Raw genomic sequence first — 23,423 nt, forward strand, 5'->3', positions numbered from 1 at the left:
GCAAATTATTATTTAGCAAGACGAAAAATACCTGAGACAAATTGTTTTGCGAATCGGATAGATTTTATTTTTTTTATTTTGGTCACTGTGTGAAACTTTCTTTTATTTGCAGTTCTGCAGCCACATTTTCATGTGAGTAGGGATCGCAATAATAATTGTTTCATGAATAATACCCTTTCAGATAAAATTGTGCCTGGACGCTGAGGCTGATGATAAGAGCTCTTGGTTACCATTGTTGTTTTTAATGATCTTGTTGCATTTCTTTGCAGTGTTGTCCAGCAAGCAACTGGAAAGCGGGCGTTTGTCTTGAGTCGGTCCACATTCGTTGGCAGTGGGAAGCACAGTGGACACTGGCTGGGTGACAACTTCTCTCAGTGGAAGGACCTGCACCGGTCAGTCGTTGGAATCCTGGAATTCAACCTCTTTGGTATTCCCTATGTAAGTCTGGTGTCCTCTAGGCAGGTGCTGGCACATACACAATATCACTTCAAATTAACTCAAATGTTTTCTGGAACAAGCCACTTGAGGTGGCCAGCAGTAACAGCCTCCACAGCGTAAGGAACTGCAGATTAAAAGGCTTAATGTCAGTCTTGGCTGCTGAAGGGAAACAAAAATAGCACTGCAAGCTTCAGGCTGACTTAATGCGTGCCATCCTAAACTGATCTCTTTGTATTATGTATTCTGTGATTAAGGCCCCTTGCAAAACCCCTAGGTCTGCAAGTTGGGAGGGAGAATTTGTAGAGATATTTGGAAATACAGTCAGAAGAATTTGGAAATACAGTCAGGTCTTCCACACTGAACTTAGTGCTCTAGGAGACAACACAACCTCAGTTGCAGAAAAATTTGTATCATTATGGAGCATTCTTATAAAGTAATTAAAAACACTTATTTCTTTACAAAAATTATTTTTGTTAGCAAATTTCTGTAGCCTCTCATTTTTGGGCCTCAGTCACAATCACAAACACTTACAAAACCCCAAAATTTTATTTTTCCTTAGATTGGTGCTGATATCTGTGGGTTTAACTACAACACTACCTACGAACTCTGCCTGCGCTGGATGCAGCTTGGCTCTTTCTATCCATTTTCCAGAAATCACAATGCAGAGGGAAACAGCGTAAGTAAACAAAATTACATAAAGCTGTAGCCTGTGATTACAGTTATGTGGACAGTGATTTGTATTACTTTCTCAGAAATTAACCTGCCATTCTTGCGTAAACTGGAGCAGTGGGCGAAAAGGAGCGCTGCACCGAGAGCAGGAATTACACAGTGAAATGTAAAATTTTCCCATCCATAATGTAAAGATAACATAGAAACACTGGTCTTCTCACTTTGTTGGTAAAATTCATCTGTTTCATCTTTTACCTACTGAAGGCCATGTTTTATTTAAGGGCAGTGAGTGTCAGTGTATCTTCCTACTCCCTTGATTGTTACAGTTTTTGTTTCAGTACATCTCTAATTATAATAAGTATTGCAGGGAGGGGAGAGAAATCATTAAACACCATCCTTGCTGTTTATAAGCAAGTTACAAACACGTGAGAATTCCAAGGAGAGGCACCAATAGCGACAGCATTATCAGCCAAGAGGCAACCAAGGCCAGAAGAGGCTAAAGAGCCCATGAGATGCATGAAAAAGTGCAGCCTTAGTCCAGATCCATGCCCTGGTTTCAACACCATAAAAGTCCTCTAAAAACTTGTTGCAAACAGAAAGAAGTATCAGGACGTTTCTAGCTATGAAGTTTGAAGGTCTTGCAGCCTTTGTATTTATTCTGTGTTTATCTGCAACCGTGATGAATGGTTCTGCTTGTTCAGTAAATGTTTGGGTTTTTTTCCTTCCGCACACTGATCTGTGCAATGCTGGAGCTCAGGTTATTTGCTAACCTTCAGTGATTTGAAGTTGCATCATCAAAATGCTGCAACATTTACACTCCCAGAAAGACCTTTGTCTCTGCGTGAGAGTATGATGGATGTTCAGCAATTGGGCAAATGCAGGAATAATAAACTGTAGTAGTATCATTAAGAGGGTCAACAATGAGCCTGTAGATCCCTGAGGTATTTCTTTGTAGGAGAACAAATGTCTGTGAGGTGTTAGCTGTTGCTAAATATTTTCAATTTGCCTCTCCACTAAAGTTAGAGGTCCATATATATATATAGAGATATAAATAAATATATATTAAAAAAATAGATATATACAAATATATAAAAATAAACAAGAAGAGAGCAATGGGTCTATGTGATGGGTCCTGCAACTCAGAGATATATTTGGTTTTAGTGGATTACTTATATCCATTTAAAACATTGTCTTCACAGAAAGAAATGAACAGACATTTTGGATGACTCAGCATAATCTAAGAAGTATGACTGTTTTTTTGTGAAATTAGGCAGTGTTTTTACAGTGTCAGAACACTGGTAAAAAATATAGTGCAATTTTTGAAATAATAGATGGATGCTCTGGAGCTCAGAGCCAGCAGGGAGCATTCTTAGTGACTGATTCTGACGTAAACAAAATAATGGTGAAATTTTACTTAAATATTGAATTTAGTTAGCATTAGGTTAGTGTTAAAATAAAATCTTAAATATTCACTTTGCTTAATTCATTTGGTATTTCAAACAGTTTAATTAATATTTTTCTTGTCTGAAAAGCACTAGATAATATAAAAGGCTTTGTTACTTCTATTCCTTTTATGTTTCATTATCCTTGGAATTCGTCATATAGTCTTCAGTTTTAATGAGAAAATTGAGTACTCTGGAAAGATTTCATGAAGGAGAAAGAGAGCCATGTGATTTTTAAGCTGGCTGGTTAGCACTAGAGAGGTTGGACAGGAGGAATTAAAGCAGATGTAACACTTTCCCATATCAGCACTGCCCTTGGCTGCGTGCTCTGCATCTCATCCCATGGCAGAGTCAAGGTTGCCTTGGAGTAAGATCAAAACCAACCAATGAAGACAGACAGACTGCTCCAACATGTCCTCTTGATGGTGGGACCCAGTGTGTGTCCTGTCTCGCAGGAGAGCATCGCTGGCAGCAAGGAACTGAGGGGCACTGCTGGTGTGTGGGTGCACTGTTAGTCAGGACATTCTGAAATGGGGCACACAGGAGGAGAAATCCAGTTTCTTTGAATGGATGGAATGTTTTCTGTACCACACACAGTGACTTTGGTCACACGTGTTGGCTTCAGCGGGGCTGTGAGTTTACTGTTTTAAGTAGACTTGCCTTTATGTTTGCGGCCAACGTAATTATGCTTTTGACTTTGATCTTCAGATTATCAGTCTTCCCTTTTACCTGTGTTTTATCTCCTTTGTCTGAGAGGGCTTGCATCTCGAGGATAAATTAATTTCTAGAGGCAGGGTTTCTGTTCCTGAGCACAGACATGGAGCCCCAGCTTCCTTCTCCTCACAAGGTTAGGGGCGGCTGCAGAGGGCTCACATACATTGTGGTGGGGCCTGATCTTTTTGAACTCACTGGAATTTTTCAAGTTAAGAATTTTATACAAATGTTAGTTTGGGAATAATGGATGTTGTTCTTAATATATCTTGCAGTTTGCAAATCAGTGCTTTTTCTTATTTAAACACTCATTTCTGTAGCATCATGCCAGCCACAGCTCTCCTTACATTGCACTCAGCTTCTCTGCTGAGTTTGTTTCAATGCTCAGTACAAATCTAAGCTTTTCCTGAACAGGAACAAGACCCAGCAGTGTTTGGAGATGCATTTGCCAAGATATCTCGTGCTACTCTTCGGATTAGATACTCACTCCTGCCATACTTGTACACCCTGTTCTACGAGTCTCACGTTCACGGAGGCACGGTGGTGCGGTCACTGATGCATGAGTGAGTTTGGAGTCTCTTTCTTATCGTAATTTGCTCACAAAAGTAGTTGAGCTCTTGTGTATATACTAGTTGATATCCTTAGGAGAATAGTCACAGTACTATTATTGCATGCTCTCTCTTAAAAGAACAGGTGAACAATTAAATCAGTCAAGTTATATGCACAAAGATAACTCTCAATATATGTGCAAAGTATTTCCATTAATATATAACCTGTATTTGTTTCCAGTGGGGGAAAAAGGCAAACTTAAGAAAGAAGAATTCTGAAAATTTCTAGTCTTAGGCAAATACGTAGTTCTTCTTTATTTCAAAAATGGGAGTCACATAGCTGTATTTTCTATATTTGAATGAAATCAATGAAATCTGTATTCTGATCCAGAATGCTAAAAGGCCTCATACAGAGAGTCCAATGATACATAGCATTTGTTTTTTTTCCAATTTAGCACTTGCATCTGCATGCTGTCTATGAAACACGCATCTGTGTCCACAAATTGCACAGAGAAAACAGAGCTAGAGATGTTTGAGTGTAGAAGCAGGTGCAAAACTGAGATTAATAAATGCAGACTGAAAAGCCCCTCTGAAAATTAAACTCAGATTTTTGGAAGAACTCATTTTTTCTTTTTGGAAGAAACAGGAATCCAACTGAGGTCTAGTTTCCCTGTCCTCATCTTTTAATTAGTTTTTTACCTGCTTTTGGTTAATTTTCTACTTCAGAATGCTTTATGCGAAGGTTGAGCAAAAGGAGTGCAAATAATACTTAGGAAAGCCTGAAGCTCTGCCACAACTTCATTTCATTGGGGCAGGCTATGTCATGGCCTGTTTAATGTTCTTTTTGTTCCGTTTAGATTAAAAACATTTTGATTAAAGGGTAAGGCATTTCTTGCAAATTAAACTGAGGTTACTCTAAAGTGCGGACAATTCATGTATGGAAACGATATGCACAAAATCTGTTCTGCTTACTCAGCATACTGGTTAACTGATAAATTTTAAAGCAGTATCCTTCCTCTTTCTACTCTGTAATGTTATTTTACTAGATAAAGTTAAGGAGAATTTTGTAGATACTCATAACTTACAATTGGCTATATGCTATTTCAAGTATTTCTTTTAGGTCTATTTTTGCTTAGTGTGATTTGTGTTAATATTGTAAATGCCCAAATTAATTTTGGCATTAATATTAGCTAATCTCTGCTAATACAGAATTACTTTAGTGTCATTAAAGCTGCCTTTCTGACCATTACCAGCATACCTGTACTCTATGTGGGCCACATCCACATTAGCAAATTTCCAAATTTGCTTTGATTTGAGTCATAGAGCAGTCTCAGATGTGCCAGCAGAGGCTTCTGTTGGATGAAACCAAGCTGAGAGGTTCACTACAGACACTGATGGGAGCTTAGTCAGCAGGACCAGAGTGGGATAACTAGGAAATAAAACCTCTAAAATGCATGTAAGTAGGGTAGGCTTCAGGAGATCAACATAAACTGTTTCCCTCCCCAGTGCCCCCACTGGCATCCTAGTCCCATCATTTGCTAATGTTGCCATAGCTAGATCCTAAAATAGCTTTAAAGTGTTTTTTTACTACTATTAGTTAATTCTGGTTACTATTATTCACTGTTATTACTTAATGAGTATTTCTTGTTATTTCTAATTAATATTAAGCAGTTTAGTAGTGGGTCTACCCAAGTAGAGAAAGTGACCCAGATGCTAACAGGAGAAATGTGAGTTTTTGAGAAAGAGAGCTGAAACAGAATTTTCAGTGTATGGATGATGGAAGTTTACATCAACCTTGCCTCTTACTTGTAAAAAATACAAAGGAAAACTAAAAACTCCTGCATTCGTTTTTCAGGTGAAGCTCTTAAGAGTTCACAGTCCTCACCATGAAAACAGCTGTACCCAGGCAGGGAGTCTCCAATCAATAGCCATTTCGTGTGGACATTTCATTCCATTTTGAACATTTAGAGGCTCATTCCAAGTAACAAACAAGAACAACATCCCTGTAGATTCATATAAGCATATTTGGTGCCTCTGAGGCTTTCACTCCATGAAGCAGAGGCGTCAATATCTCAGCTGTCTAAAAAGACTGTGAGGTGGTAATCCATTAGTGGAAGGGAAAGTTGTGTTTAAAGGCTAAACAGGGGGAAAATATGACAGAAAAGAGGCCAGCATCTAACCAGACAAAGTAGTAGATAGAATTAAAGACCTTTCATAGATCACAGCTTAATGGTTTAATGGCTTATATTTTCAAAATAGGGAAGTTCATTTGTTTACTGAATTTGTGCTAGTGGTTGCTATAATTGCAAGAGAAAATTAGGCTGAGTTAGAGGGTGAGATGCTTGTTTCCATGTACAAATATGATTGATTCTTCTTTTTTTCATAATTTCTTGATCAGCTTTTTGTCCTGAAATCTCCCACAACAAAATATATTGTATTAATATTACAATTTTATTACAGTGAAATTGAAAATACAGAGCACCTATTGAGATGACAGAAAAACTCATGTTTTGTATTTCAAAACTTTAGGACAAGGTAATTAATCAAAAACGGTAATCTGCTTTAAATATTTACAAAACATTATGTCAAAATGCAATAATGACCAAGATTAATGTGTCCAAAAGAGCTACTGTTCTGGACAGAAAAAGAAACTCTGAATAAATTGAGGTTTCTTTTAAGTAGAGCCCAAGGCATGCCTTCAAGAACATTTTTTCCTAAGTTCCGTGTATTCCTGTACTCCTCTAAGTTTGCAATATTTTAGAAATCTGAGCACTCAATAGGTGTCTTTTTATTGCCAAGTTATCTTTACTTGTTTGGGGAAATTTCTGTAAGCCTGGGCAGGGTGCAGTGTGGGCCTTTGCCCCAAGCAGGCAGGGTGTCAGAGCAGGGCACTGACACGGGGCCACTCTGCTCCAGCCAGTGTTCAACAGAGACCTGGCTTTAGACAGAGACAGCTGCAAAGTCCGTGAAACAGACACAGTAAATGAATTTTTAAACAAGGAGTTGATATGTCCTTAGAGAATAATATGTAAATATGCAATAGCCAGTGTGAATTTGTCAAAAATGCGTGAAAACCAGACCAGTTGCCATTTCTGACAGGGCAGCAGTGTTGTTGGAGTGGCAGGGGGGCAGGGGAGCAGCAGAAGTCAGGAGGTACAAAGTACCTTGATTTTAGGAGGATTTGAGACACACTTCGTGTGACATTCTTATAAGAACTAGGATCCATTAATTATTTCCTCAGGAACAGACTTACAAATGATTGAAAACCTATTTAAATTCTCAAGGATTTTATGCTGGATGAGTGGAGGTTCCTAAGTTGGGAAGGATGTCTCTTCTTTGCCAGGTGCTGTTCGATATTTTCATTAGATGAAGCACGGTGGAGTAGAGATCTCTTCCCAAGAGAAGGCAGGTGATGCCAGGCAAATGGGACTGAGCATTCTGGAGAACATGATCAGAATCCAAATCAATTTTAGCGCATCGAGTAAAATGGATTGAATTCCGTAGGTTTTTCGTCCATTCAGGAGAGGCAGCTAAAAAGCACAATATGTATGAATGTTGCTTTGTGTTTGTCTTGCAAACAATTTCAAATGTAAATCTGTGAAAGGTGTGGAAAGCCAAACCCAAGGATTTTCACAAATGCTTTAGATCCTAGAGCACAGTGTTTTTATTCTGTGTTCCCTCTCCTGGGCCTGGCCCCTCTCCTGCTCATTGGTTCCCACAATGAACTCTCAGCCCAATGAACAGAAATTAAGTGAATTGTTTTCCCACTGTTGCTGTTCTGAAAAGATATCAGCTTCATCATTTTGTGAGAGTTCTGGTCTGCTCTGGGATGGTAGGTATTACTGAAATATCTGAATCTCTGTCCAGCTTTTGGCATTCCCTCAATCAGGAAAAATATTTGACTGTGTTGAAGGATACTTTCAGGAAGCAAATTACTTGTCACAGTGAGTAATATCAAAATATTTGGCAAATTCTAATGACTGTGAATTAACATTGTGTATTTCACTTTCAAAATAGATTTACCTCTGATCAGGAGACTCATGGAATAGATACTGCCTTCCTTTGGGGACCTGCCTTTATGATTGCTCCTGTTCTTGAAGAGGCAAGTACTGTAATTAAAAATGCCATCATACTGGACTAAAAGAAACGAATGATGCTTAGGGCATTGGATGACATTCAGAGCATGTTTGCTCATATCCATCCCCTTCTACTCTCCGCTGTCAAAGCTTGCAGAATACATTCCTGAGCAGCACAGACAGTACAGAGCTTTTCAGTACTTGAAGTGGGAGGATGAAAGTGGGGGCACAGCCTTTCCCTTCTACTCCAAGTGAGGAATGGATGTAAAGAGGCTGGATGCTGCCCCTGACGTGCTCCTGTTACTGTGCTGGCAGCAGTTTCCAAGGACACACACAGAGCAGTAATTGTCAAGCTAGGAAGAAACACACAGATATGAAAGCAAACTGGTTTCCATATTACCGCTCACCCACAGTGTTTTGGAACTGCGGCATCTCAAGGGCTATGGGAGGAGTTTCCCAGCATCACAGGCAAAGGCAGTCATTATGGAAACGATAATGATAATGTTAGCTGCTAACAGGACAGGTTTTAAAAAGCAGCATTTTCATCTGCTGTGCTGGGCACAGTACTGGGGTCATGGCTCTCGCTGCTTGGCTGGAGCAAGGGTGTGTTTCTCTCCTTGCCCACCACTGACTGCTGGCAGCACAGGAAAGGTACGTCAGATCTAAGTATTTTCATGTGATGTATCCTAGTGCAGTTTGCAATCAGCATGCTGCCAGAATATCTGATATAGTTCTAGATGTTGCTGATGATCAAACATATAAACAGGCCACTGTTAGTCACGTTTTTTTTAACTAACCCTTTTGTCTCTGTGAATTTAATATAAAAATCTTATTCCTGCATCTAAAACTATTCTGACCCCACTGAGGCATTTCTTTCATCAGTCCTTTATCTTCAGACTCACACAGGTTTCTAATAGCTGATGAGTAACAAGGAGATTTCACGGGGTCTCAGACCAGCAAGATGAGGAAGGATGTGAAAAAACCCTTCCCATGAAGAGGGAGTGACAAGCCAGGGGAGGCTTCCTGCAAAGAATTGAATAAAAGGGAACATTACAAAGATATATAAAATGATAGGGGGTCTAGATAAGGAGTTCTTTATGTTTTTTTGAAGAACTGCAGCACAAAAGGAGGGCTGCATGCCTGTGGCCTGATGAGGGAAGCAGAACTTTGAAGGCAGCACATTGCTGGGTCTTGCAGTGTGATAGCTGGCAGCCAGGGCTGCGCCAGCTGGCAGGGCAGGGGCAGAGGTGAGCTGTAAGCCCCACACTCTGGCAGTGCAGGCCAGCAGTGACTGTGTCAAACTGCAGCATGGCATCTGCTTGTGTAGAGAAGATGGGTCAGGGGTGACTTGCCCTTCACTCCTTGAGTCCTAGGATGAGAGCAAGTGAGACATCCAAAAAGAATTAGAATGGGGAACTGCTTTACACACTGGTTTGTTATTTAGGGAGTCATAAAGGTGAAGCTCATGGAATCATAAAGACATAGAATAGTTTGCGTTGGAAGGGACCTTAAAGATCATCTTGTTCCAACCCCCCTGCCATGGGCAGGGCCACCTCCCACTGGGCCAAGTTGCTCAAAGCCCCATCCAACCTGGCCCTAAAATCATCATGACTCAGATGATGGTTACACACTTTTCTGTAGACCAGAGTATCCAGGGTTGTCATAATACTGCAGAGAAAAGATGGAGAGGGGAGCATCTTGACTTTATAAGGTTTTTCGTATATCTAAAACTCCTAAAATGTCAAATGGTAACTTTGCCTTAACTCTTCCACCTTTAGTTGCTCCACAAGATTCCTAGGGTAGTCCTTGGGGCTAAACCATAATTCTGCAAAGGGGCAGACATCTACACTGAGAGTAAAAATTAATCTGTTTGTGAGATTAAGCAACTTGTGACAAAAATGGAAGTATGTTTTGATTCCAGCTGTTCCTGGAGTTATTAATACAAAGTGCCTTTAGCATGATTCCATCCCTGCAGCGATATGACACAACACATGCTGCAAAACAAAGTACAGTAATTGTGCAATTAGCAAAACATTTATTATTTATTATTACTTATCTGCAACTTTAAATTTTTTACAAGAAGAGAAGGATCTGTGTATCCTCTGTGTGCTAGAGCTTATTCTCTGCCTATTTCTGCGACCGGAACAGTGCAAGAGGCACTGAACAGTGGTGTCCTTCCGCTTCAGATGTGAAGCCCTGTCTTGCAAAGGCTGCCATAGCCCTCACTGGGGCTGCTCGGATGTTGGAGGAGTGCACCTAGGCCAGTTACATTTGCAAGACATAGAGTTATGTACTAGAATGAAATAATCATGTAACATTGACTCATCCCGGGATGTGGCAGTAAAACCACCAAACAGGATAGGCTTGTCTGTTTAGTATTATAGATTAGCCAGCACTAGTTCACTGCTAGGACAGTAACCCAGCCATAATATCCAAAATTTGATATTATTAGAATATTCAGCATACATCTCTCCATGCACAAATATAATAAAGCTAATGTAATATCAGAAATGCAAAAAGAAAAAAGACTTTAATCTCTTTATAACAATTACAGGGAGCAAGATCTGTGACTGTATACTTCCCTGAAGCACAATGGTTCGACTACTATACCGTATGTATTTTTAAGATTCATTTTCTTACTTTTTTTTTTACATAATTTAAAATGGTACAATTCCAGCAAAATAACTTTCAGCAATGTTCAGCAGTATTTTTGCCACAGCATCTGTATTTAACTAGAAACTAGAAGAACAAAAAGTTTACATCAGGCTAGCTGGGAGAGTAAATTACACGTCTTTCAGTAACATTTTATTTTCTGTTTTTGCTATGTAAAGCTCTAAGTCACAGTGAACAGAATTTTCAAGAGCAGCCTAGACATGCATGAAAGTGCCAGGATTTCTTTCTTTGCCCCCCACTTTTAATTCTTGTTCTGATACACTTCCCTGCACAGAGACAGAGGCAGAAACCTAAGCCACACTCCTGAGAACATGCCACAAGCCCTCCTGTGCATGTACTTTTGCACATGCATCACTTTTGACAGAAGGCATATTGTGAGAGCAGGGTGAGGCCCCGCTCTGGAAGATGCTTCCAAGAGATGCAGAACAATCTGCTCTGTGGGACATGCCAGTACCTTCTCTTTTCAGGGACTGTGAGTCTTGACCTTCCCAACACCGTCACCAGGACCGCATTTCCAAAAGTGCTCTGCTGCAATCTGCAGCCTAAGCCCAGTGTTGGCTTCAACAGAAGCAGTTAAGCTGATGCTAAGAGCTTTCAGAAATGTGAGCCCAGGATCATCAGGCTGTTTGCTGTTAACTCTCCTGAGTGCCCCTGGCAGAGGAGCAGGCAGAACAGAAATGTTCTCAGAGGAAATTCAGGCTTATTCTTAAATAAGTTTGGTCATTTTCAGCATTTGGCTGGTGTCCTCAGATGGATGTTCATCCAACCCTTTTTCTCTTTTCATAAAACTGTGATGCTGCAAAGTTGAACATTCAGTTCAACTCTCCTTGTGGTTCCCCCTGAGCCTCCTTGCTGCACTGGGCACAGGGACAGTGGCCTGTGTCCCTTGCCTTGCCTATGTGCCTGCCCCTGGCATTGCTCAGCTCCCAGTATTTGGCACGTACTTGTCATGCACGTGGTGCTTATCCAAACCAAGGTTGGGTGCTTGCCATAAATCATTATTACCATTTACAGAGGGCAAGAGCAAAGCCTTCCTGTTATTTACTCTGTATATAAGTCTTGCCTACAGCTGGTTTTGAGGCATTAAACCAGAAAAGGATGATGCAGAGAACTTAATGCTGGTTGTCTACACACACACAAATTTCACTCACTGAATGCTGTAATTACTTTTTGAAAGGGGAAGAATTGTTCTTAGAAGAGAAGAAAATCTACAGTTTACATTCCCAAATGACTATGAATCACTTACCTTAAACTGAATTGTGACGGGCTCCATATGTATAAAAAGAGGAAGCAAAAGTTTCTTTTTATTTTTGCTCAGTCTCTTGATGAGTGGCTTTTTTTTCACAGCATATGAAATAATGATACCATTTTTAAAGACCATTTGCTGTTTTTCAGTCATGATGCTTCTGTCTCATGCATATGCATAACTGCAGGGGCTAGATCCTCTTTCATGTTAAAAAAGAAACTACAGGAATACTCCTGAAGTCCATGTTTTAGTTTGTTTTTTTCACTGATGTAACTGAAATGAAAATGTACCCCTTGCTCTCTTTTTCAGTGGTGTATATGTATAGTGCCTGGATTGGCATTTTTTTTAACTGCATTAATTTTTGCGGTAGGGTCTTAGAGTGCCAAATGCCTGGAAGAAGAACTATGCTACTGTGTCTGCCCCACTGAGCAAGATCCCTCTGTACATCCGTGGAGGGTACATTCTGCCACAACAGGCACCAGCCACAACCACTACTGAGAGGTAACGTCACCTGTGTTTGTCACCAAGCAGCCACGATGTGGGTCAGACTCGCAGTCAGTCAAAAAAGCAATCAAAAGAAAGTACAGAAGAGAGACTATCTGCAGCTCCCAGCTGCCATCCCAAGTGATAAGTACAGTATTTTTATACCACTATTTGCTCCCTTTCATTAGGAGAAATCACCTCAAAGATGACCCATGTCACTGTTAGCACAGTTGACGCCTACTCCTGGCTCTGTGGTTATGCTCAGAAAAGCTTTTGCACCTCTTACTGCCACACTGACCTGCTGTCAGTCATTCAGATGAAATGTATGCAAGGGGAAATGCAAAACTCTTCTTGGGCGAATTTATCAAATGCCATAAACAAGGTGGAAAAGCTCAAATCTCTCTTCAGGAAAATTATTTCCCCATGCCAATGGATGTGCTGGTCTCAAGTCTGACCTATGCTCAGAAGCTAATCTGAGTAGGAAAGAGACGGGACAGCGCTGTGCAGCAACCATACCCGTTAACTCCCAGACTGTCCAGTTATCATACATTAAGGCCACAAAAGAAGGGGAAACTTGTCCACATGAGCACTCAAAAGGTGGGAATTTTACACTTCAGTGGGACAAAGCAAGGCAAAGATTTTGTCATCACTTAGGGAGTCCTTTTGGTAAACACTGTTGTCATTCTTCTGTCATGACCTTTTTAGTAATGTTAAAATGGGAGTTGTGCTCAGAAGTTTTTGTTAAGTTACTTGGAAGGGACAGTGCACACAGGTTTGTACTGATACTTCTCAATGTGTTTGTCAACAGCCGCCTGAACCCATTTGGACTGATTATTGCCCTGGATGAACAAGGACAAGCTTCTGGATCTCTCTTCTGGGATGATGGTGATTCCATTGGTAAGCCTGGTCCCCTGCTGTGAAGCAGTGTCTGCATAGAGGGCTCTCCTCAGGCCCCCTTTTCAGCAGCATAATGGCACTGGCTCCTGCTAGAAATAACTGGAGAACTGACCCCAGGTTGAACAGTAAAAAGGTCAATGGAAAGTTGAATATGAGTCAGCAGTGCCCTGGCAGCCAGGCGGGCCACCTGTGTCCTGGGGGCATCAGGCACAGCATGTGAACCCAGGCAAGGGAGGGGCTTGTCTGGCTCTGCTCTGCTCTGCTCTGGGGCAGCCTCACCTTGAGTTTGCTGGGAGCAGTTCTGGGCACCACAATATAAAAAGACATTAAACTGTTAGAGAGTGTCCAAAGGAGGGCAACAAAGACAGTGAAGGGCCTTGAGGAGAAGCCATATGAGGAACGACTGACGCCCATTGGGATATTAGAAAAAGGTTCTTCCCCCAGAGGATGGTTGGGCACTGGAACAGCTCCCCAGGGCAGCGGTCACAGCACCAGCCTGACAGAGTTCAAGAAGTGTTTGGACAATGCCCTTGGGCACATGGGGCGATGCTTGGGAATGGTGCTGTGCAGGGCTGGGAGTTGGACTTGATTATCCTTGAGGGTCCCTTCTAAGTCATCTTATTCTGTGATTCTGTGAAGGCAAAAAGCAGATTGCTCTTGAAGTTAGCCTTTTGATATGAGAAATGTGTGACACTGGGAGCAGCTGGTCTGCTAGGGAGGGCAATCTCTCACCTTGTGTTCTCCTGAGATCAACCTAAGACTAGAGGAAGAGATTAAATAGCCCACAAATCATCTTAGTCTGACCTTAGCCACTTGCTACAATAATGTGAACTGCTTATGGATTTTGCTGCCTGTTTTGATATCAATTGTCCTTGCTTTGTGTTTTGACAGATACTATTGAAAAAGAGAACTACTTCTTGGCTAAATATACATTCAGCAAAGTAAGTGGCAACATACAAGGTACCTACTTACATAGAGGTAGCTGTATTTTAGTGTAGCCATTTTAAGGTGCTGATGTCTAACTTTTCTCTGGAAAGCTTTTTATCTTCTAGCTCAGTCTATAAACCGGGTAAGCTACCTAATGCTTTCATTTACAGCTAGCTACAAAATAGTCCAGCTATGATCCTGCAGTTTTGTGTTTGCTTCATTGAGTACCATAATGACACATGTCATTAATGTCCCTGCTGTGATACGAATCTGAAAAAACCCACTTTTTCAACTTTTTTTTTTTCCTTATCTGCAGCTCCTGGGGACAAGGGACCTTTTTCTTGTCTTCTTCCTAGCAAACACTTTTAGTCTGACGGGTGGGAGAAGGCTAGATTCCTCTCTTCAGGATATCCCAGCAACCTTTTAACTTTGATCACTTGATGTTTTTGTTTTGTGGTGTAGAGAATTACGTAGTCTCAATTCTTTAGCTTGCGTTTCCTTGTCTGACAGCACAGACACTGCTCCCATGGTGGGCATCCTGTGGAGAGATCCAGCACGCTACTGGTAACCCGCGGTGCTGATCAGATGCTCTGTGCAGCACAGGAGCAGATTAGCTCAGGGTCAGTGCTCTGATGCCTTTCACACAGAGCTCAGTTCTGCACAGACATGTCCTGGGAAAGACCTATAGAAAAGCCCAACAGTCAAGGCTTCAGTCCAGTAAAATACTATAAAATATATCTGCCATAAGCTCATTAAGTATATGATAGTAAGCTGTGGGAGTTATTGTAGAAAAACCTTAACCTACTTCAATAACCCATCTATACAGATCATATTTCATCAGCAACTCTAGCATTTGGTAAGAAATAGGATATTGTATGTAGACTATGGCATGGTTTGGTCCCCAGCCTTCTGAACATGAGCCAGCATGTGCCCAAGTGGCCAAGAAGGCCAAGGGCATCCTGGCTTGTATCAGAAATATACAGGACCAGGGCAATGACTGTACCTCTGTACTTGCCACTGGTGAAGCCAGACCTCAGATCCTGTGTTCAGAGAAGGGCAGAGGAGCTGGTGAAGGGTCTGGAGCACAAGTCTGATGAGGAGCAGCTGAGGGAGCTGGGGTTGTTTGACCTGGAGGAAAGGAGGCTGTAGCCAGGTGGGGGTCAGTCTCTTCTTCCAATCAACAAGTGATAGGACCAGAGGCCTCAGGTTATACCAGGGAGGATTAGATTAGGTATTAGGAAAAATTTCTTGACTGAAAGGGCTGTCGAGCTCTGGAATAAACTACTTAGAGTAGTTAGGAAGTGGTGGAGTCACCATCCCTGGAGGTATTTAAAAGATGTGTAGATGTGGCCCTCAGGGACATGGTTTAGTGGTGGACTTGGCAGTGCTGGGTTAATGGTTGAACTTGATAACCCTAAAGGTATTTTCCAACCTAAATGATACATGATTTTCATGCCATGTATTCCTAAAAGCCCCAAAGTAATCTACAAAAAATATTCAAAACAATAAAATCATGTTAACCTCTATTGTGATATTGCTCGTAGAGGGTCTGTCTTCCAGGAGAAAGAGCAACAGCAGTCCAGGATAAGCCAATGGGCTTATTATGTAGCCTGGTATATTCGTGAAATATTTTCCTGGAACTAATACCACATGGGTAGACTTTAAATTTAATTTTAACTTACTTTGTTCTTGATTTACCAAGAAAAAAAGTTCATTCTTCTTCAGAAAAAAAGGATGTTGCAACAGCAAAAAGGAAGACAAATCACTTTGGTTTTCTGTAGTCTGTGTATAGTAATTTATTGCAGGAAGGCTACAGAAAAACAATATCCAGTTTTATATTAAATTCTGAACTGTGCAAATTAGATTGTTGATTCTCTGGCACTTCCATTTCTCATTGCTCATATTTGACTTCTGCCTGTACATCCATGACTGAATTCCCTATCTGCATTCCAGTAATCTTTAATGTTGAGGTTTTTATTCTGTGTTTGTAAAGAAAATGGTCCATCTCAAATAGCAAATTGTAGAGGTATGAGAAATCTATGAAGGCCTTAGTATTTGTTGCACATTTCTATATTCTTAAAAAAATGTGGATGAATAATTTAATCACACCTAGTTTTAGGAGAACACACAAGTTTTTTTTCCCTGAGAGATTTTCTGGTAAGGTCTGACATCACTGCATTTACTCTGAACCCAGCATGGGGTGTTGCAAAAGTAACAGCCACAGGATTAGACCCTTTAATTTTATATTTTCATTTAAAAAACTCAGAAGTATAAAGAAGAATTCAAGACAAGGGCAGGCACCTAAGTCTCAGAGAATGATTCAAGCTCCTGCTCTGTGCTGCTGTCTCACTGCAGTTGGCATTTTAATTCCCTTGACATGCCCCTTTTGACACTCACAGTGACTACGTGACCTAAGTCAAAGTGCCCCCTTATATGAAGCCCACCAGGCTAGGAAAATACTTGATCCAGATGTATAAGATTGCTGTGCTTCAGGGATGAGCAGGGAGGTCCTCATCCCCAGGGGTGGCAGACAAGGCAGGTGTGCTCTGCCCTGTACCAAGCGGGTCCAGACTGTACTAAAAGAATGGTGATGGAAGAGTTGTCCAATGAAATGGGATCTTCTGAAAGGATGCATTAGGCACTAAGTGACTGAATAGCCTGAAAGCAAGTTTCTCCTAAAACTGGTCCAGTTTTCAGGGTGAAAATGTAGGGGGCAAAAGAGGTGAAGTTGATAGGATCAGAGCTAGATGATAAGAAGGAAAACTCATGACCTTTCTGCTCAGAGTACAGAAATCCTGGCTCCTGGCATCAGATCAAGGGCTTCATGTCACTTTGCATTTATGGGGTTTTGAGTGACATCCATAACTCCCTCAAACAAGAAGTCAGGACCTTCCTGGGCAATTGCTTTCACCGCTAGATGCCTGGGGAGGGGAGGGTCACATCCACCCAGACCATCCTGTTGTCCTGTGCAGGGCAGGGAGTTGGACTCCATGATCCTTATGAGTCCCTTCCAACTCAGCATATTCTGTGATTCTGTTTCCCCAAGACCTCCAGTTCTAGACCTTGGTCAGGGAAAATGGTGCCTACTGAAGAGTCCTGTCTTGGGTCTCTGAGCTTGAGAGCCAAGTTCAACATCACACTGTGCTTCCTGGGTCTGTGTGGCCACCTGAGCTGGCTCTCCTGCTTAGCCACACGTGAGACAGCAATAAACCACCATAAGGAGATGCTCTCTCTAAACTGAGCCTCCCTCTATGCTGGAGCTCTGCCAGGGGGGATAAGACACCACATATAGGTACCCTACAACATTTGCTGGAGGCTTTTGGAGGCCTCTCCCTGTTTGCTGAATAATAGCCAACATTCCTTATTTAGGCAGTTTAAATCAGTGTGCTGGGGCTTTGCACTTATTTTTAGTGCGGATGCCTGAAATAAGCAGTCTAAGCACAGCCCTAAGTTACAAATACTTTGATCTAGCTCCTGCTCCCCTCCTACAATGCACCACTGAAATACCATAAGCTAATTTATGCAAAAGGTTCCATCATGGGTTTCTCCTTGGCATATTTTTAAAAAGTCATGATTGTATAGCAATCCATCATTTCCTGAGCAGTGTAATTCACCTTTATTTCCTTAACAACTTTGATCACGTAAGAGATATGATGATTCCTCTTCATTGCATGTATGGGAAATTACTGTCACTGGTGTTCCAAATGAATTAGTTTAATGACTTTGTATGTCCTCTTGGTACTCCCCTAAATATAGGATATATAGTAAATAAAAAGTACAACAAACACAGCTCTGTGGACATACAATGTTCCTTTAGTCTCCTTAAAGCTGGAACATATATAACTGAGGTTTCTAGCAGGAGATGTGGTATATAAAATAGGAGCAAAATATCTAGCAGCTGGTGTTTTTGGAAGATGCTAGTGTTTTAAAGCAGTTAGTTTTGGATGTTAATTAAATCTGTCTTAAGGTCACTAATTGAATCTCTGTATCTGAATTTTGGCTTTGCATATGCCACTGTACTCTGTAATGGGTACAAGAACAAAATTTACATTGATTAAAAATAGAAAAACATGTCTTCTTGGACATGTTTTTTCTATTCGTAATCCAATGAATGTTGTAAATGTTATTTACTTTCTTAGTTTATAATCATACATGAAACCTTTCTTATGTGCAAATTAATGTGACTGTTGTTTTTTCCTTTATGACGTCAGTGTCTACATTGGACATTCTGTATGTTCACTGACAAGGATGAAACCTTGTAACAGTGTGCAGCAAGTCACCTCTAAAGAGCTGTCGTGGTCCTAAAGTTTTCTCTGTGGCTTTTTCCAGGGAAGCCTGAAGACAGAAATAATTAAAAATGGCTACCGTGGAGCTGACACTCTGAAGTACGACAAAATTACCATTCTTGGCCTGAAACTGAGACCTCAAGCTGTGTCTCTGAATGGAAGATCCATCCGTGGAGATGCTTTGTCTTACGAGATGAGTGGGGTAAGAGCTGAACTGAGTGGTTAAGAAAAAACTTAGGGAATGGAAGGTGAAGAACAGTGAAGAGAGATGAAGTCAGTGGAGGACAGGAACTGTTTCTCATCCACACCCCTTTACATTTCCAAGTATAACCAGACACCAGTTCTTGATACAACTAGTCTGACATTTAGGAGAGGAAAAAAAAGAAAAGAAAAAGCACGAGATCTTTTAGGAAACTTTAATCTTTGCTATTGCATATGCACTCTCTTTTACTTAATGTCTGCCACTTTTACAAATTTTTGAACTAATGAAATACTGGAAAGAAGATACAGGTCCACGAGCTGAGAGCACTGTTAGCAGTTTTATGGGCATTCTTATCATTCTGATAAAATGAGAAAACGTGTCAAAGTTTTTTATCTGCTGCTGAAAATAAGTGTTGTGGATTTTTTCTTGCAATTACTTGGTGTTCAAAAATTGTTCCAGTGTAATTGGCTCTAAGGAGCATCTTCCTGTCTTCCAAGAGGTATAGTTTCAGCATCTTAAAGTGCCAAGCCTCAGTGTTCCAGACAAGATGCATGACTTGCTTGTGCAGTGCTCCTCTGGCACCAACATGGAGGTAGTCCAGAGGGGATAGACTGCACACCCCTAATACACCCTAAGCTGCAACAGCCTCTGCGGTCCCAATTTTCTTTTGCACAGGAGTATAGACAAAAGGAGCAAAACCTTTTGCTTCCTTTCCTCAGGCCAGTTGTCCCGTATCTGTGACCAGCCACCAAGCTGAAGTGCACACTTTGTATGAGATGTGTACTCACATCTCAGCACTGGTCTGCATCTAGGGAACTCCTGGTGTTAACACTGCAAAATGCCACTAAATCATCCTGCAGTGGAAGATAACTGAGGCAACAAGTAGTGGATGTCACATCTTATGTTACCTTACACACGTGGCTTAGTGGTTTTAAGTTTCATTTGTAACCAGAGAGTGATCCCCATTATACATACCTGGTACTACCATTTGTTTTATTGAAGGAATCTGTAAAGGAAGAAAATTGCTGAGAATAAATTTCTGCCTTGGTGAATTGTAAAAATCTCACTTTCAGAGACAATGTCATAAATAAATGTAATCAGTATTGCCTCAAGAGAAGAAATTGTTTAACAGCCTCTAAGCAAGCTGAAAGCAACATAAATGTGGGAGGGTAAAGAAAACATCCCATTGAGATGTGTTTGAAGGTACCAATCACAGAAATCCAGAAGATAACTGCAGACTAACAGCCTCACATACAAAGATGATTTAAAAAGACTAATAAGCTTGTCACAAAAGTATAATTTAAAATTTGATTTAAGAGCAAAAGAATATCTTTGTGACTTTAGATCTATTTCAAATGCTGGAGGAAAAAACCCACCAAGCTGATGTTGTAGGGATCCAAAACTGCACAAAAGTTTTTTTATACCAAGTAAATATATTCTTCTCCCAATTCTAAAAGATTCTGTCAAACCTCTCCCACCATCCCTGTACAGATGTTACAATGTTGCTATCTATAATTATCTCAGGTTTGACCCTCTAAAAAAAAAAAAAAATTAAAAAAGAGCACTAGCAGCAGCTTGGGTTTAGATCTTGAAAACTTATCCATGTAATTAAAAAAATAAAACACAAAGGGAAAATTTGCCACTTTCTTACAGGCTTAGTGAGATGACATTTTGTGTAATAGTTTATCAAGCAGAGACCCCACTGTTTGAAGGGCTACAGTAGAAACCAACTTCTACCACATTGGTTTTGCTTTACAGAAAGCATATTTACCTAATAGGGTGCTAAAGTGCTTATTGAGCCATATTTATTTGTATATAAATAGAAACAGGTTGCTTAGTAATAAGCCACTTCTTTCTCTCTGATTCATGCAGCACTACCCTGATCTGACATTTTCAATATCACAGAATCTTCCTATTATTAGGAGTCTGTTATCTTTTTTTTCCTCTGGAGTCTCATGCCTTAAGGAACTGCACAGTGACTGCAGCAGGGATATTGGAAGGGTACATCTGTTGGCCAGGATTGTGCTGACAACAAAATGACCTGGGCATAGGGAAGGTTCTTTTTATCACACTTGCATCCTCTGCTGGGAAGTGCAGAGGTTCCCAGCATCCATAGCTCCCAATGTCCATGCAGTGTTGCAGTCTGGAGTAGCCGTTCTGGCTGTCTGGCAATTTTCAGGTTAGTGTTTGAGTGGGTTTGCAGGACTTATGTCTGGATTTTTCCCTGTATTTGAGGAAAAGGCTAATTATTCACTAAGTGGAATTCCAACTCACTAAGCAGTGGTGGAGAACTGCTTCTGATGAAAGATGAAAATATTAGATAATTTGAAGAAGTGATTTAAGTAAACACAGACTGTTAGAGTAATGTTAACATGAATTTTTGGGCTGGCAAAGAAATAGCTAAGAGGTGTGAATGGATATCATGCATTTTAAGAGATTATTAGTTCTGAAACCTAAAGATAAAACCGGTGAAGTACTGAAAATGGAAATTATGTGAGTAGCACAAAATACATTAAATTTAACATTGAACAAAGAGAGAGCATGACAGATATTGTATTTATAATTTAATATTTCATTCATGTTATTAATTAGTTTTAAACCATTCCTGAATTTCTAAAAGGGGTATTGAATTGAATACAGCAGTAGGAACATGCATGCTGCCATCAAGTCAGCCTCACCTACCAGATATGTTAAACAAAACATGAAGGTGTAAACGCAAGTTTCACTTCCTAATCTCTGTTTTGAACTGTTTTGTTTTTTTTACCTTAACTCATTATTTTGTGTCTCTTTTCTTCCACAGAAACTGATTTTGCGGATTTCTGCTCCGCTTACTGAGGAACTCAACATTAAGTTTTACTAGAATGGTCAGAACACACTGGCTTAATTTACCATTCTTGACCCTCAAGATATTGATCTCAATATGATTTTAATGAAAAAAAAAATTAATCATTACAACATTGCTTATGAACCTCATGGCTGATGACTGATCTTTTCTTATGTAGTATTTGTAACTCAGTATTCCTCAAATAAAAGTTTCAACAGTAGTTAATGAGTATTAACATAAACTGATGTGTGTTTAAAATAGCATAGAAGAAATCATTCTGACAATTCTGTCTCACCACAGATGGAGATAATATTTGGAAATGTTCTCAGTGGGACCATATTCTGCACAGCATACACTGCTTTGGGTTTTTTTCAAAGCTGTAGTAGGAAAAAAAAAGAGTAACAATCAAGTAGTCAGCTTAATTCCCATAGCCCAATACATAACCTGCCATTAATATAATATGCAATACATATATAATCTAATAAATATTAATATCATATTATATTAAATATTATGTAATCATATCTAACAAATCAGCCAATTGTCCCAGACCACAAAATCTACAGCTGTAGTGATCACTCACTTTTGTCTCCATCCTGAACTGTGGCTGCAGCCTGGGCATGTCTTGGGATGCAGGAACCATAGAGAAAATTTATTGAAACTGGGGGATTTTTTTCAAGAATCTGATTCCCTGTGGAGACTGTCCCCAGTGTTAAGATCAGCTGTTACCACAGCACATAGTTTGTGCCCTCGAATTTACACCATGACTTCTGATAGGAGGGATCCACACCATGGTGGGGCAGAGCTTCACAAACTCAGCTGTTCCCATGCTTTCAACTCTGTGTGAAAAACCTCTTTTCACCTTTGTTGATATTTCAGGGAAATCTGAATTGCAATTTGCAGCTACAAGAGCTTCAGTAGTAAACAGATAGTCCAGTAAGGCAATTAGGAAGGGACTGTTCCAGTTTGGGTTGCCAGCACCAGCTAGTGAAGTTCCTCCCAGGGCATTGCAGGCAGTCTTAAGCTTGATCTCGAGCTCCTTAAGGTGCTTGTGACTCTTCCTGCTCCTGTCTTCCACCATAACTAAAATGTACAAAAGACACTTATTGTGACAGAAATGCCATGCCAGTTCCTAGCAGATTAATTCTGCTTCCAAAACTCCACAGGAAAAGGCCTCAGCCACAGGCTACTCTTGCAAAAAGATCCCCAACACTAGTTCTCCACAGGAAACTGCTCCTGACAAACTGTTGCATGTGCAAATCCAGCATGCTTTAACAAGAATGTCCAATTTTCACAAGAATCAGTTTGAGACCACTCAATAAGGATTTCATCCAGGCGGTTTTACATGGTCACAGTTCTTCTGAATTAGACATGACGCCAAACAGAGCAGTATAAAGTTCTCCAGTTTATGTCAGCTGCAGGAAGACAAATGCAGTTCTGGCTGGCTGCTGAGGGCTGCTTTCTCAAAGTGAGCCAGGTCTTGTGGAGGAACCTTAAGACTTGGGACTCTCCAGAGTCTACTGGTTGCAGTAAGGTCTGATGTGAAATATGTTTGCTCTGCACCATGCAGAGAAAGCAGCTTGCTCATCAGCTTCTTTGTGGGAAGAAGCTGGAGAAGATACTACAAAAAGGTGTAGCTGAAGATGGTGAGAAAGGACTGAGGAAGAGCAGAATATGGGCAGTGGGGTGAAAGATGGTTGGAGGTGATAGATAAACTAACCACCTTCATTGCTGTAGAATACAGCACATAACTACAGTCCTTGATGAAATAAACGCTTGAAAAGTGCACCCCTCTGAGTCTATGGACTGTGCAAATGAAGGGCCTTGTGCAGAGGAATGATGTCAGCAGGGTTTGTGAGAGCTGTGTATTTGGGATAGAGGAAAGCAGGAGAACCTCTGTTGGAGCAGACACCAGCAGCAGGCAGCCATACAGAGCAGTGCTTGCTGCACAGACCTGAGGAACAGCAGAGACCCAGAGGATGTGTCTGCACTGTGTGTCAT

At 40.7% G+C, this 23,423-nt stretch overlaps 1 protein-coding gene across 1 annotated transcript in view; it reads left to right on the forward strand.

Moving 5' to 3' along the window:
* The window catches only part of LOC103623480 (sucrase-isomaltase, intestinal-like), a 63,162-nt gene extending 41,520 nt beyond the window's left edge, over positions 1–21,642 (forward strand). Inside the window, exons 14-23 of the mRNA XM_017745946.1 lie at positions 270–438; positions 998–1,114; positions 3,675–3,823; positions 7,826–7,910; positions 10,439–10,495; positions 12,174–12,304; positions 13,095–13,183; positions 14,075–14,124; positions 18,440–18,598; positions 21,399–21,642. Coding sequence (XP_017601435.1) covers positions 270–438; positions 998–1,114; positions 3,675–3,823; positions 7,826–7,910; positions 10,439–10,495; positions 12,174–12,304; positions 13,095–13,183; positions 14,075–14,124; positions 18,440–18,598; positions 21,399–21,458 — 1,066 coding nt within the window. The 3' untranslated portion in view covers positions 21,459–21,642. The remainder of the gene's footprint in view (positions 1–269; positions 439–997; positions 1,115–3,674; positions 3,824–7,825; positions 7,911–10,438; positions 10,496–12,173; positions 12,305–13,094; positions 13,184–14,074; positions 14,125–18,439; positions 18,599–21,398) is intronic.
* Positions 21,643–23,423: the final 1,781 nt, after the last annotated feature.

The sequence above is a fragment of the Corvus brachyrhynchos genome, unplaced genomic scaffold, assembly GCF_000691975.1.
Source record: "Corvus brachyrhynchos isolate BGI_N302 unplaced genomic scaffold, ASM69197v1 scaffold239, whole genome shotgun sequence".
Classification (NCBI taxonomy): Eukaryota; Metazoa; Chordata; class Aves; order Passeriformes; family Corvidae; genus Corvus; species Corvus brachyrhynchos.